General features: G+C 36.3%; 1 protein-coding gene across 1 annotated transcript; it reads left to right on the top strand.

The window, feature by feature from the left end:
• The first annotated feature begins 6,182 nt into the window (after positions 1-6,182).
• Positions 6,183-6,962, top strand: LOC140991175 (uncharacterized). Its single transcript, XM_073461129.1, has one exon. The coding sequence runs from the start codon at positions 6,183-6,185 to the stop codon at positions 6,960-6,962; it is 780 nt and encodes a 259-aa protein (XP_073317230.1).
• The last annotated feature ends 7,635 nt before the right edge of the window (positions 6,963-14,597 follow it).

The raw sequence follows: 14,597 nt of genomic DNA, 5'->3' as shown, positions 1-14,597 counted from the left end.
TGCCGCTTGAAATCTGAGGAACTGAAGGTTTGTCTACATATATATATATATACATACATACACGTTGCATCAATGAACCAAATGTCGATTTTTCCTTTTGCATGACTCGCGCATATGGGCCCAAGCCCCGCGCATATGCGCGAGACCTACTGTCTCGGCAGATAACCTCTTCGGCAGCTCGCGCAAATGCGTGCCCTTCATTCGCGCATATGCGCGAGGCTCTCGGGTCATGATACTCACATCTCCGCACAACTCGCGCATATGCGCGTACACTCCTCGCGCATATTCGCGAGGTCTTCTGCCACTGTCGCGCATATGCACGGCTCCTTGTCACGCATATGCGCTAGGTGTTCTGTCCTCGCACGTATTTCGTGTTTTCTTCCGTCTTTCTCGGTCTAATCCTTTCCGTCTATAATTACATCAATTATCACCAAATCATTTCAGATTACGGTAATCAAAATCTTGGGCCTTACAGTTACACTAAATTTTTGGATCAATTTAAATGTTCGTTTGGTATTCCAAACCATTTAAAGTGGATGCCTTGATTTATTATATATGAATATATCATAATATTAATTTATTGGTACAATTTAAATGTTAGTTTGGTATTACCAACCATTTAAAGTGAATGACTTGATTTATTATATATGAATATACTATAATATTAATTTCTTGGTACCATTTAAATGTTTGTTTGGTTTACCAACCATTTAAAGTGTGAACCTTGATTTAGTGTTTACAAACACATACATAGCACAATAAATACTTGACAACATTTATAAGTTTTGGTATATATTTTATACTTATAAGATAATAATATATAACATAATATAAATATGATTATTTAATAAATTGGAACTATTTTATTAAGTGGATTTCAATAATGTTCATTAATGTTAATTTTATTAAAATACCAAGAGTGGATCCTCTAATCTCAACTACTTAAATTAAAATTTGAACAATTAAAAATTACCAATTAAATATTCAAACAATTAAAATAAAAAGAAAAAAAACAAAAAGATATGGTAGTGGACTTGTAATTACCTTAACTTCCCTGTAGATATGATATTCGGACTCACCGAATTATACTACTTGTGGACAACCTTCTATTAGGAGTGCAACAATCAAAGTCGCATCAAGTTTTTTGCGCCGTTGTCCGGGAAGTATAATTTAATTTCAACTTTATTTAATTTTCTTTATTGTTTATTTTTATTTCTTTGAATTTTTATTGATTTTGGTGTTTTTCTTCTTCTTCTTTTTTTTTTTTGCAATTGCAATTGCATGAGCATTTGGTCACGTATACTTAGTGGTCGACTCATTCGAAATAACCCTTTTTTTTTTACAAAACATGGCGGAAGAACTCATCCAAGAAAATGAAGATGAAATTCAATCTCAACATGATCATGATAGGCGAAGAACACTTAGAAATCACATGAATCCTACACGTACTAGTGCACCTTCATGTCTTGTTTTTCCCCCTGATGCATCTCATTTCAATTTTAAACCTGGTATTATGCAACTTTTACCCAAATTTCATGGCTTAGATTTTGAAAATCCATCCATGCATTTACGAGCATTTGAAGAAGTGTGCAACACATATAATGATCTAAATTGTACCATGAACACCATTCGACTTAAGCTTTTTCTTTTTTCTTTAAAAGATAAAGCTAAAACTTGGCTACAAAATCTTAGATCGGGATCCATTCGAACTTGGGATGAATTGCAACAACAATTTTTGAAAATGTTTTTTCCATCTCATAGGACAAATTCTTTCAAAAGGCAAATCATCACTTTCACTCAAAAACAAAGAGAAACATTTTATCACTGTTGGGATAGATATAACGAATTGCTTAATCTTTGTCCACATCATGGTTTTGAAATTTGGAGAGTCCTTTCTCAATTTTATGAAGGCTTAACATCTAAAGATTGGCAAATGGTTGAATTTATGTGTAATCAAATATTTGAAGATAAAGATCCAAACGAGGCAATTGAGTATTTCGATTCATTAGCTGAAAATGATCAAAATTGGGACACTATAGGTACAATCGAACCATCAAACAAGATTCAATCTCCCACATCTAGTGGAGGTATGTACACCCTCAAAGATGAACATGATCTCTAAGCTAGATTTACCTCTTTGGCAAGAAAAGTTGAAGCAATTGAATTGAAAAAGAACGGTCAATTAAAATCTGTTCAAGAAATTGCGTGTCACATATGTGATACAACTGTTCATTCTACAAAAGATTGTCCCACTTTGCCCTCTTTTAAAGAATGTCTCCATGAACAAGCCAATGTTTTGAACAATTTCAAAAGACCAAATTTTAAACCATTTTCTTAAAATTACAATCCAGGTTGNTCCATAACTTGCAAAGAGGAGGATCAACAGATAGTGCCACCACCATTCCCTCATACATTGAAAAATACAAAAAAAAATCAAATTTGAATTCTGATATATATGATATTTTTAAACAATTAAAAGTTAATATTCATTTATTAGATGCAATAAAACAGGTACCATCATATGCCAAATTTTTGAAAGACTTGTGCACTGTGAAAAGAAAATTGAATGTGAAAAAGAAAGCATTTTTAGTCGAACAAGTAAGTGCAATCATTCAAAATAATAATACTTTAAAATAAAAAACCCTGGTTGTCCTACTATTTAATGTATTATTGGAGAACGAAATATTAAAAAAGCCTTGCTTGATCATGGAGCTAGTGTGAATTTAATTCCATATTCAGTTTATCAAGAACTCAATCTAGGTGAGTTAAAACCTACTTCGGCAACACTTTTACTTGTTGATAGATATGTTAAAGTGCCAAGAGGTATGGTAGAAGAACCAAGGTTATTCTTGTTTTATCGAACCTGTAAAAATAGTAAAAACTTATAATCACACAACAACTTATTTTTTTTACAATTTATTATAAAACATATAATATTTAAACATTTAATAAAACAAAAACTATAAATTTATATTATAAAACATTTAATTAATATACAATTTTTATGCTTATCACACCCCTCAACCAGCTTATTGATAGTCCTTAGCAATTTAAGAATAATTAGCACGTTAATTTCATATTCAAAGTTTTATACTTTGAATAATGAGTAGCTAACTTCTCAAAGTTGAGATGAAAAGGTGAAGCTCTTGGTATGATAATAAGGTTATTAAAAGGTAATAATCTATATTTTATATTATTTAATCATTATTTATTGTTTATGTTATATTTATTTCTTTAAACAGTTTTATACCCTACTTATAAGTGGGAGTTTTGATTTATTGTTGCTATATGTTACACTAAATTCTTGGAACCATTTAAATGTTATTTTGGTATTACCAACCATTTAAAGTGGATGTCTTGATTTATTATATATGAATATACTATAATATTAATTTCTTGGTATCATTTAAATGTTTGTTTGGTTTTACCAACCATTTAAAGTGGGAACCTTGATTTAGTGTTTACAAACATATATATTGCACAATAAATACATGACAACATTTATAAGTTTTGGTATATATTTTATACTTACAAGATAATAATATATAACATAATATAAATATGATTATTTAATATATTGGAACCATTTTATTAAATGGATTTCAATAATGTTCATTAATGTTAATTTTATTAAAATACCAAGATTGGATCCTCTAATCTTAACTACTTATATTAAAATTTGAACAATTAAAAATTACCAATTAAATATTCAAACAATTAAAACAAAAAGAAAAAAAACAAAACAAAAAGATATGGTAGTGGACTTGTAATTACTTTAGCTTCCCTGTGGATATGATATTCGGACTAACCGAATAATACTACTTGTGGACAACCTGTTATTGGGAGTGCAAAAACCAAAGTCGCATCAAGGCCCCAGAGGGAGCCCACTTACAGGATCAGGTCCCAGAGAGAGCCCAACGATCGTATTTCCATTTATGGTGATTCCTAGTGCCCGTCCCCATGCGCAATGTTGAGCTAAAACTGATCAATCGACCACATGATACAGCTAGTCTCTTTTAAGGAACAAACTTCACCTAAAACGATACATGATGAGACAAAGCTCCATGATGAAATGATTTATGATATATTTATGCTTACAAGCTTATTTTAAATAAAAGTACGATTTTTAATGCATGTGTGTATATGTATTAATAGTTACTCATGTTTAGGAACGTGACGAGTCATTAGACTCACTAGGTTTGAATGTTGCAGGTGAGGATGAGATTGAGGGAGAGGCTGACACTTGAGTGGATCGAGTTCGGCAGTACACTCCCGAGGGACATCTATTTTTCGCATTATCTTGCCAGTAAAGTTTTGAAATAAAGATTTTGTTAATGATTTATTAGAGATTTTCATCTTTATTTTGAAGTTAATTTTGATCATATTAATGGTTGAAATAGGATTTTTTGTTAATTTACGATTTAGGGATTTTATGCACTTTAAATTTATGTTAAATTATTTTGGATTATGAAAATGTTAAGTTTTTTAATTATGAAGTTCAAATTTGGTGTTCAATATTTTTTTTAATGTTAGTAGGATTTTAAAGTTAAAAAGTAGTGGACGTTTCAGATGGTATCAGAGCAAAGGATCCCGAAAGGGTTGTGTTACTGCCACTCCGAGAATCTCAATAAGTCACGCCTCAATTCTGTGAGTTTTTACTGCTTTTGATTTTATACGCTGAACTCTAAATGATTTTTTTGATACATTAGATACGAGGTTAGATGCATGTTTCATTTAAAATGTTAAAAGCATGTTGGTTACGTGGTACGGACGATTTGTACAGAGATGCCTCCTAGACGGGTTCGTCGTATTAATAATGAGGACATGCAGGAGGAGGAGATTCCACATCCTCCACCTAATTAGGATGCTAGTGCCCGTGTACTAACTGGTATAGCTCGTTTACTAGAGCAGAACGTGGGAAATGGTGCGAGAGTCCGACCGGAAGCATTCTATGAGCGATTTAGGAGGATGAACCCCGAGGATTTTTCTGGCACTACTGATCCATTCGTGGCTGAGGGATGGATTATATCTTTAGAGGTGATCTTTAGGTATATGGATATGACGGATGCTGATCGAGTTCGTTGTACAATCTTTCAGCTGAAGGGCGACGCTTCCTTATGGTGGGAGGGAGCGGAGCGAGGAGTGAATCTAGTGACTCTGTCTTGGGAGGATTTCAAGAGGATATTCTATGATAAATATTTCACTACCGACGTTCGTTCAAGATTGAAGAGAGAGTTTATGAGTCTCCACCAGGGTACTTGACTGTTGCTGAGTTTGTGCAGAAGTTTGATAGGGGCTGTTATTTTGTGCCCTTGATTGCCAATGATGCTGCGGAGAAGTTACGACATTTTTTGGATGGATTGAGGCCGACGATCCGTCGAGATGTGATGCTCGTTGACTCTATTGACTATACTACTGTCGTTGCTAAAGCCTTTCGATCCGAGCAATCTCTGAAAGACATTGACTGGGAGATGAAGTGCAAAAGAAACCGTAACCATCAATCAAGTTAGCAGAACAAGAATCCCTTTACGGGACCACCGAAGCGGCTAGGACAATACAAACCACAAGGATAGCCTCCTAAAGAAAACGTCCCAAAGACTGAGGAAAGGCCACTTTGCAAGGAGTTCAATCGCCATCACTACAGCAAGTGCATGTGGGGCACCTACAAGTTCTTTAAATGTGGAAGGGCCTAAGCAACGCAAAGCTTAAGCAACCCACGACTGGAAGGGCCTATGTGATGTACGCTGAGCAAGTGGAGCCAGAAACTACGCTTATTACAGGTACTCCGACTATTCAAGCATTTTAAATATCCTTATTTCTTGAGATAATAAGCATGAATGCTAGAATTGAATTAAGGTGCATGCAACTTGATGACTTAGAATTGCATGTTTCAAATTCTAGGGTTTAAGGAAATGAATTCTTTCAAACATTAACCATTTGGATCAAATTGTAGAAGATTGAAAATTAAAGGGACTAAATAAAATTTTCGTAAATTATTGAGGAAAAATTAGTATGATTCGAAAATTTTTAGAGGTTAATTGGCAAAATTCAAAATTTCCTAGGACTAATGTACAAGTTTTGAAATATTAAGGGGTCTTTTGGAAAATTTTGAAATTTAAGGGTTGAGATGCTAATATGGGGAAACTAGAAACGCCTAGAAGGTAGGAAATTTCTAAAACTTTATGGCCTTAATCGAGAATAATGCGAACATTATCACAAGCAGAGTTTTATTAGAGGGCGTAGCTACCTACGCTTTTCTAGATTATGGAACTACACATTCTTTCATATCCGAATCATTCGTGAAACGATTGGGAATCTTTCCAATGGACGTAGAGTTGGGATTCAGAGTTACAGTGCCTTTTGACAAACGTATGGTCTCTACAATCATGATTAAGGATGTGGAACTCAAATTGCAGAGAAATGCCTTTCGAGCAGACCTTATTGTATTACCAATGCCCGAGTTCGACATTATTTTGGGAATGGATTGGCTCACACTGAACGGAGCTACTATGGATTTCCAATGGAGGTCAGTATCTATTAGACTGCCCAATGATAAAGCGTTCATCTTTGAGGCTGCACGAAACAATCAAATGCCGCAAATCATTTCCTGCATCCTTGCAAAGAAGCTTATCTGGAGAGGTTGTCAAGGTTTTCATGCTAGTATTATATATGTACCCAACACTGACAATCGGTCGGTCGAGGATGTGGAGATTGTCAAGGAATTTCCGAACGTGTTCTCCGACGATGTTTCTGGTATCCCACCCGAGCGAGAGGTGGAATTTGTTATTAAGTTGATGTCTTGTACCGTGCCGATTTCTGAGGCACCATATTGCCTGTCACGTACCGAGATGAAGGAATTAAAAGATCAAATTCAAGAGCTGCTAGACAAGGGATTTATTCGCCCTTGTTTCTTTCCAAGGGGCGCGTCAGTACTGCTTGTTAAAAAAATGATGGGAGCATAAGGCTGTGCATCGACTACAGAGAGTTGAATAGAGTGACAGTGAAGAATAAGTATCCATTACCCCGAATCGAAGATTTTTTTCGATCAATTTCAAGGAGCTTCAGTATTTTCAAAGACGAATTTCAGAACGCGTTATGGGCTTTATGAGTTTTTTGTGAAGCATTTTGGATTGACTAATACTCCGGCGATCTTCATGGATCTCATATATCGCGTATTTCTGCCCTATCTCGATCATTTTATTATTGTCTTTATCGATGATATTTTGATCTATTCCAAGAGCCGAGAGGAGCATGATTAGCACTTTAAGACGACCTTGAAAGTATTATGAGATCTGAAATTATATGCAATGTTCAGCAAGTGTGAGTTTTGGCTAGAGAGGGTGGCATTCTTAGGCCACATTGTGTCAAAAAAGAGAGTAGAGGTCGACCCATCTAAGGTCGAGTCAGTGAAAAAATGGCTAGTGCCTAGAAGTGTGACGGAAATCCACAGTTTCTTGGGTTTGGCTGGCTACTATCGTAAGTTCATCAAGGGTTTTTCGTCTATTGCAATACACTTGACATCTTTGATGAAGAAAAATGCAAAATTTATATGGGGACCGGAATGTCAAAATAGCTTTGATTAGTTGAAGCAAGCACTCACTACTGCATCAGTTCTAGCTATGACGACATAACAAGGGGAATATGTGTTGTACACCGATGCTTCGAAACTTGGACTTGGCGCAGTGATCATGCAACATGAGCGAGTCATAGCGTGTGCATCTAGACAGTTGAAAGTACTTGAAAAGAATTAACTGACACATGATCTTGAGCTTGCAGCAGTCGTATTTGCGTTGAAAATTTGGAGGCACTACTTGTATGGTGAGAAATGCAAAATCTAAACGGATCATAAAAGTCTTAAGTAATTCTTCACTCGAAAGGACTTGAACATGAGACAAATAAGGTGGCTAGAACTTGTAAAGGATTACGACTGTGACATTAGCTACCATCCCGACAAAACTAATGTAGTTGCGGACGCTTTGAGTAGGAAATGGAAAGTCTTGGCCCAATTATCAGTGAAAAAACCTCTACAAGTGGAAATTCAGAGGTTTGATCTTGAAGTTTACACTAGGGGAGAGGCCCTTAATCTCGCTACCTTTACAGTACAGTCCACTGTACAAGATAGAATTCGAGTTGGACAGTCTAATGATGAGCAATTGTAGAATTGGAGAAAGCGAGATGAATCAAGTGGCAGCATGTTACATTCAGTAATGAATGGCATTGTTAAGTATCGAGGTCGACTATGGGTTCTTAGTGGAGATTCACTCAGAGTTGACATTATGACAGAGGCTCACAGTACCCCTTATTCTATACACCCCGGAAGCACAAAAATGTACAAGGACTTGCAGCTTTTATACTGGTGGCCGGGGATGAAAAGAGATGTTATGCGCTTTGTATCCGAATTCTTGACGTGTCAAAAAGTGAAGGTAGAGCATCAAAGACCAGCGGGAATGCTTCGACCACTTCCCATTCCTGAGTGGAAATGGGAGAATATTACTATGCACTTCATGGTAGGTTTGCCAAAGACAGTGAAAGGATACAATGCCATTTGGGTAATAATAGACCGTCTTAATAAATTAGCACATTTCCTACTTGTTAAGACGGCTTTCTCTATGACACAATATGCGGAGCTATTTATTCGAGAGGTAGTTAGACTGCATGGGATTCTAGTATCTATAGTGTTGGACAGGGACACACGATTCACTTCATCATTTTCAACGAGTCTGCATGCAGCGTTGGGGACTAAATTACTATTCTGCACCGCATTTCATCCTCATACAGATGGTTAGTCCGAGAGAATCATACAGATTTTAGAGGATCTATTTCGAGCACGTGCGATTGATTTACAAGGAATTTGGGAACTAAAGCTACCTCTAGTGGAGTTCACTTACAATAACATTTATCAGTTATCCATAGGAATGGCTCCCTACGAGGCACTCTACGGAAGGAAATGTAGGCTGCCTATTCATTGGGATGAGGTAGGAGAAAGAGCTACGCTAGGGCCCGAGATAGTTCAGCACACCGCGGAAATGGTCGCCAAGATCCGAGATAGAATGAAAACTGTTCAGAGTCGACAGAAGAGCTACGCGGACCAAAGAAGACGAGATCTTGAGTTTGCGGTTGGTGATCATGTATTTATAAAAAATAGCACCTATGAGGGTTTTATGTGATTTGGCAAGAAAGGGAAACTCACTCCAAGGTTCATAGGGACATTCGAGATACTTGAAAGAGTGGGAGCATTAGCATATCGAGTGGCGTTGCCACCTAATCTCACAGGAGTTCAGAATGTCTTCCACATATTGATGCTCCGCAAGTACATGTCAAACCCTTCACATATACTGAACTTTGAGCCACTGCAACTTACACCAAATCTATCTTATGAGGAGAGGCCTACTCAAATCTTGGACATTCAAGAGAGAAGGTTGCGAAACAAGGTAATAAAAATGGTCAAAGTCAACTTGCTAAATCACTTCGAGGAAGAAGCCGCTCGGGAGACTGAGTCAGAGATGAGGAGTCACTATCCCAAACTACTCGGTAAGTTTTAATTTCGAGGAAGAAATTTTATTTAGGGGAGAGGATTTGTAACGTCCAAAAGCCAACCCACGCAAACCACATGCCTGCAAATTATTTAAATTGCTTAAATGTTCTATTTAATTTATTTTAAATGCTTACTTGATGTATATTATATGACTGAAGGTCTAATTTCATGATTAAATATGATTTCATGAGAATTGAATATTTTATCCGAATATTCGATAATAGGCTGGGGAAAGGAGATCGGGGACGACCAAGATAAAAAAATTTCAATAAATATTTTTAAAGCTTGTTAATATGATTAAATATGATTAAAATTTTCTAAAAATGGTAGAGTCCAAATTATTTTACAAGACAAGCTCGATTTTATCTGGGAAGCCGGTTTTGAGCTAACGATGGACTTTTAAAGGACCAAAAATATTATTTTTGAAAATTAAATTTTGTAAACTTATATTTTACAGTTAAATAGGTGTTATTGAGCCTAATTTACCTGAGACTAGTAGGTCCAATTGCCCCTAAACACAAAGGCCCAAAACCTAGGTCTATTAACATACAAATTTCAAAATCTATAAAATAGAAACCTAGGTTTTCTTGAGTCCATTCAGCCGTGGAACACACACAAAACACGCACATAAATTTTCAAAAATTAAGAATGGAGAAACAAGGAGTCTTCGTCGCCCGTTCGTCCTCCCTCGAAACCCACGCCAACGATCGCGTATTCGAGCGTTCTAAAACACAAAGGCACATTTATAAACTTCTTTGACGCACAATTCAAATCATAATATGCATGTTTTACGTAATTTAGTATGAAAACTATTTGAGTATGAATCATTTAACGATAGAATGAATATTTTCAACGTTTTTGATGATTTTACGCTTGTTTGAAAAACGTTATGAATTCTAAGTATACGCTTCCATTCGGAAGTTTCTAAGGACAGGAAAAAAGGACGTTTGTGGACTAGATGAAGGCTGGACTTGAACAATAAGGGTCCGTGCAAGGTGTAAGGGTAGAAGCTAGGGTTTTGGTGGGTTCGCATGGGTGCTATGGCTCGGTCATGAGGGAGATTGCTCCAGGAATCGACTAGGCTGGGTCACAGTCCAATTTTGGCTGCGTCTAGAGGCTAGGAGGAGTCCATGAATAGTTGGACTCGGCGACAGTAGGGAAGGAAGAGTCCACAAATGCTAGGACTCCACACCATGTACGCGCGGCTGGTGTGTTTCAGGAGAGGGTGCGGCTCGATTGGGGCTGGCTAGGCTGGTATAGTAGGGTCTAGGGAGGATGGCTAGGGGTTGGGACGGGGCCTGGTGCAGCCATGGTCCATGGTGGATCTAGTAGGATGAGGGCCGCGACTTTGTGAATAAGAGGATAGGTGCGCGCTGGTGGCAGGGGCGTGGGCTGGCTCAGTGCTGTTCTAGGATAGGTTGGTTAGGGTCCAGGAGGGCCTGGGAATGGTTTGGTGGAAGGTGGCTTGAGGGTGGCTCGAGGCGCGTGGGGTGAGGGCTTGCCTTAGGGTTTAGGGTTCGTTTTTGAGGCTAGGAAAAGAAGCGGTTTGAATCATGGTACACGGGGGTCGGTTCATGGTTCACGAGGGTATTTTAGACATGAAAAGTCCACGTTTAAAGTTCGGGAAGAAAATATTTAAGTTTGAATTAATTCAGGATTTAAACGCTTCACGGTTTAGCAATTGAGGAATTTAATCAAAAAGCCCGAGTTTACTTCAAATAAAAATATTAGAAGTCAAATTTAAGATTAAATAATTTTTTGGGATTCTCTCGAGTCAATAAAAGTGAGAAAAAGTCAAAATCGAGGATTTTTTGGTCCAGGGACAAAACAGTCATTTTACACCTGTGTAGTAAAAAAAGGTTTGACAGTGTCCCGAAGAATCATAACGCATGCTAAATGATATTTTAAAACGTTTATGATGAAAATAAGGGATTTCATGATTTATGATAAAGCTCTTTATTTTTTACTGTTAAAATGTTATTTTACAAATGTGGATAGGATATGATATTTTATGATAAAAAAGAAGGAAAAATATTTTAAAGGATGTGAATTTACTGTGACAAAAAGGATATGATATGATTATTGGGAATATTGTGAGGGAGAAGGCCCTTGAGGGAGCCCGTTTACATGAGAAGGCCCCAGAGAGAGCCCAACGATCATATTTCCATTTATGGCGGTGCCTAGTGCCCGTCGCCATGCGCAATGGTGAGCTAAAACTGATCAGTCGACCACATGATACAACTAGTCTCTTTCAAGGAACAAACTTCACCTAAAACGATACATGATGAGAGAAAGCTTTATGATGAAATGATTTATGATTTATTTATACTTACAAGCTTATTTTAAATAAAAGTATGATTTTTAATGCATGTGCTTGTATATGTATTAATTGTTACTCATGTTTAAGAACGTGATGAGTCATTAGACTCACTAGGTTTGAATGTTGCGGGCGAGGATGAGATTGAGGGAGGCGCTGACGCTTGAGTGGATCGACTTCGACAGTTCACTCCCGAGGGACATTTATTTTCGACATTAGTTTGCTAGTAAAGTTTTGAAATAAAGATTTTGTTAATGATTATTTAGATATTATCATGCTTTATTTTGAAATTAGTTTTGATCATGTTAATGGCTGAAATAGATTTTTTTTGTGAAATTATTTTCGACAAAACCCGAGGATCGTCGCTAGTTTTCCGCAAAAATTACGTTTAAGATTTAAGCTACTTTAAAGGTTTTATGAATTATATGCTTTTGAGAGGTTTTTGAGAGGATGTTAGAGTTAAGTTTATTTTTGAAAATAATGTTATCTTACGGATGGATGACGTTTACAATTTTACGTTTTAAATACGTTCTTTTGGATTTTCAAATAATAGTTGGTTGGTTTATTTTAAACTGTGCAAAAATACTTTATATTTATGTATACTTCGGCCGAATGCTTAGGTGGAAAAAAAATATCTAGTAAATTTTAAAGTAAAACGTGTAATGGACGTTTTAATATATGAGTTGAAGGGACAGTACCATACGTTAATCATAACTTAAGGTTCTTGTAGGTACTATCAGCGATACCTAGGGGATCATGGAGCGATGCTACTAGACACTCTTACCATGACCCGATGGGTGAATCAGAAATGACTTCTGACAATCTTAAGCAAGGTGTTGATGAAAAGAATGAGGCTAATTAGGTTAAGTATTAATAAGAATAAATGTTATTCTAAATCACGTGGAGATGTAAACTCACAGCTAGCTGTATCTCTGAACCATTGAGGGTCACACAAGTATCGGATTCTATATTCCTGTTGAGAAAGTCAAACTTCAAGGAGTTGAATTTGATGACTGTAGTTTGATGGATATCAAACAGACTTCTTATAAAAGAGTTTATAAGTTGATTCCATAAGATGGAAAAAATGGAAGTGCGGGGCCCCGGGTCCGACATCTAATACTAATAATTATAATTGTAACAAACCAAATGATTGAGTAAAATACATAATTTGTGGTTCACAAATCCACATAAACATCGTCGAAATAATTTAAATATCTCAAATGTTTGAAATACAATTTTCAACATGCCAAAATAAAGTAGTAAACCAAAGTAATCCAAACGTCATCAAATAGCTCCTAAGAAACGAGAATCCCACTCTAACTCATATCTTCTCACCTGGAGCTGGACTCTGGCATCCCAAGCCTCGCTTCACCTACCGTCAAGAACATGAAAACAAGAGGTAGCCGACGTGCCGGTGAGTATAAACCCAGTATGATACAATCAATAACATATGAGATTTATAATGACAAATAATTCGTATAATTTCATAAAGATGCAATATAATGCAATGCATGATCAGAAGCTGTGAGCTATCAATAAATCTCAAGATCAAGTGAATCATCTGGTCATAGGGTAACCAAGGGAAGAGAATCCCCCAGCAACATCCACCGACTCATCCGCTCTGGGTGGGTTGCTGTGTTCTACAATCCCAGGACTATGGTGCACCTATAGAGAGTGTTCAGGCCATAGCAGCGACCTCCGCATAGACTATGCCAACTCAACTATAGCCCCATACATCCAACAAATCAATAAATCAAGGCGACCTCTACCATATCAAATCTGAATCGACAAGTGGCTCAATATGCAATGTAATGATGCAAATTAATATCATCTCGATATCATAATAAACTCATCTCAAGACAACAATCATCATCAAATCACAAGTATTTCATCGAGCTATAGAACTTTCAATTTAAAATAAAAATGATACTTTTACCTCCTATGTTACCGACCGTAACATACCTTTCAAATATTACCAAAAAGGAGATCGAAAGGTGTAGTCGAGAAGTCCTGAATCTCTGAAGTATACTATAACTCAAGAACTCGGTTCATTTATCAAAACAGAGCACTTTCTGTACAAAATTCATAATTAATTCAATGTTGCTTCAAATCAAGATCCGCAAATTGGATATGCAAGAAAATCAAAGCCCAACAATTGTTTTTCACAAAGTTTTGTCAAACAAAGTCGTTTACCCATTCGTTCATGATCTGAAACATACAACATCATTCTCACGAATTCTGCGTCAACACATTCCTGGCACATTTTATTATTTTGAGCATAACGTCCTCAATATCCAATGGAATCAAGCCTATTTGTTATCATTTCAAAGATAGGAAAATGCTCTATAACTTTCATTTTAACATAAAATTCAGAATCCCAAACAGTTTATACCAGAATTCGAATAAACGTAAGGCATGTACACAAATCTGCAGTAACTCAGAATTCCAGACAAATTTTAGTAAAAATTACATATCTCTCTCATTTCTTCATGGAATTGAGTGATTCAAGAACCAAATCGAAGATAACTAGATTCGCTACAAGTTTGATGAAGACCATAACCTCAAAATCCAACTAGAACCGTCCAATATACCCGAAATACTGTAGGCATAAAAACCTTTCTTTGCACATAAACAAGAAACCATGCTCATATCCATTTTAAATTCAAACCAACTCAAATACAACATCTCAACATCTTAATATCTCAAATATTAACTCAAATATCAATTCTAAACTTCAACCCATTT

The sequence above is a fragment of the Primulina huaijiensis genome, chromosome 13 (assembly GCF_012295235.1).
Source record: "Primulina huaijiensis isolate GDHJ02 chromosome 13, ASM1229523v2, whole genome shotgun sequence".
NCBI classification, from domain to species: Eukaryota; Viridiplantae; Streptophyta; class Magnoliopsida; order Lamiales; family Gesneriaceae; genus Primulina; species Primulina huaijiensis.
This window is presented reverse-complemented; position numbering and strand designations above follow the sequence as displayed.

Bases quoted from the DNA above. Each gene is read 5' to 3' on its own strand.
- LOC140991175 (XM_073461129.1), top strand. From the start codon at position 6,183: ATGGCCTTAATCGAGAATAATGCGAACATTATCACAAGCAGAGTTTTA.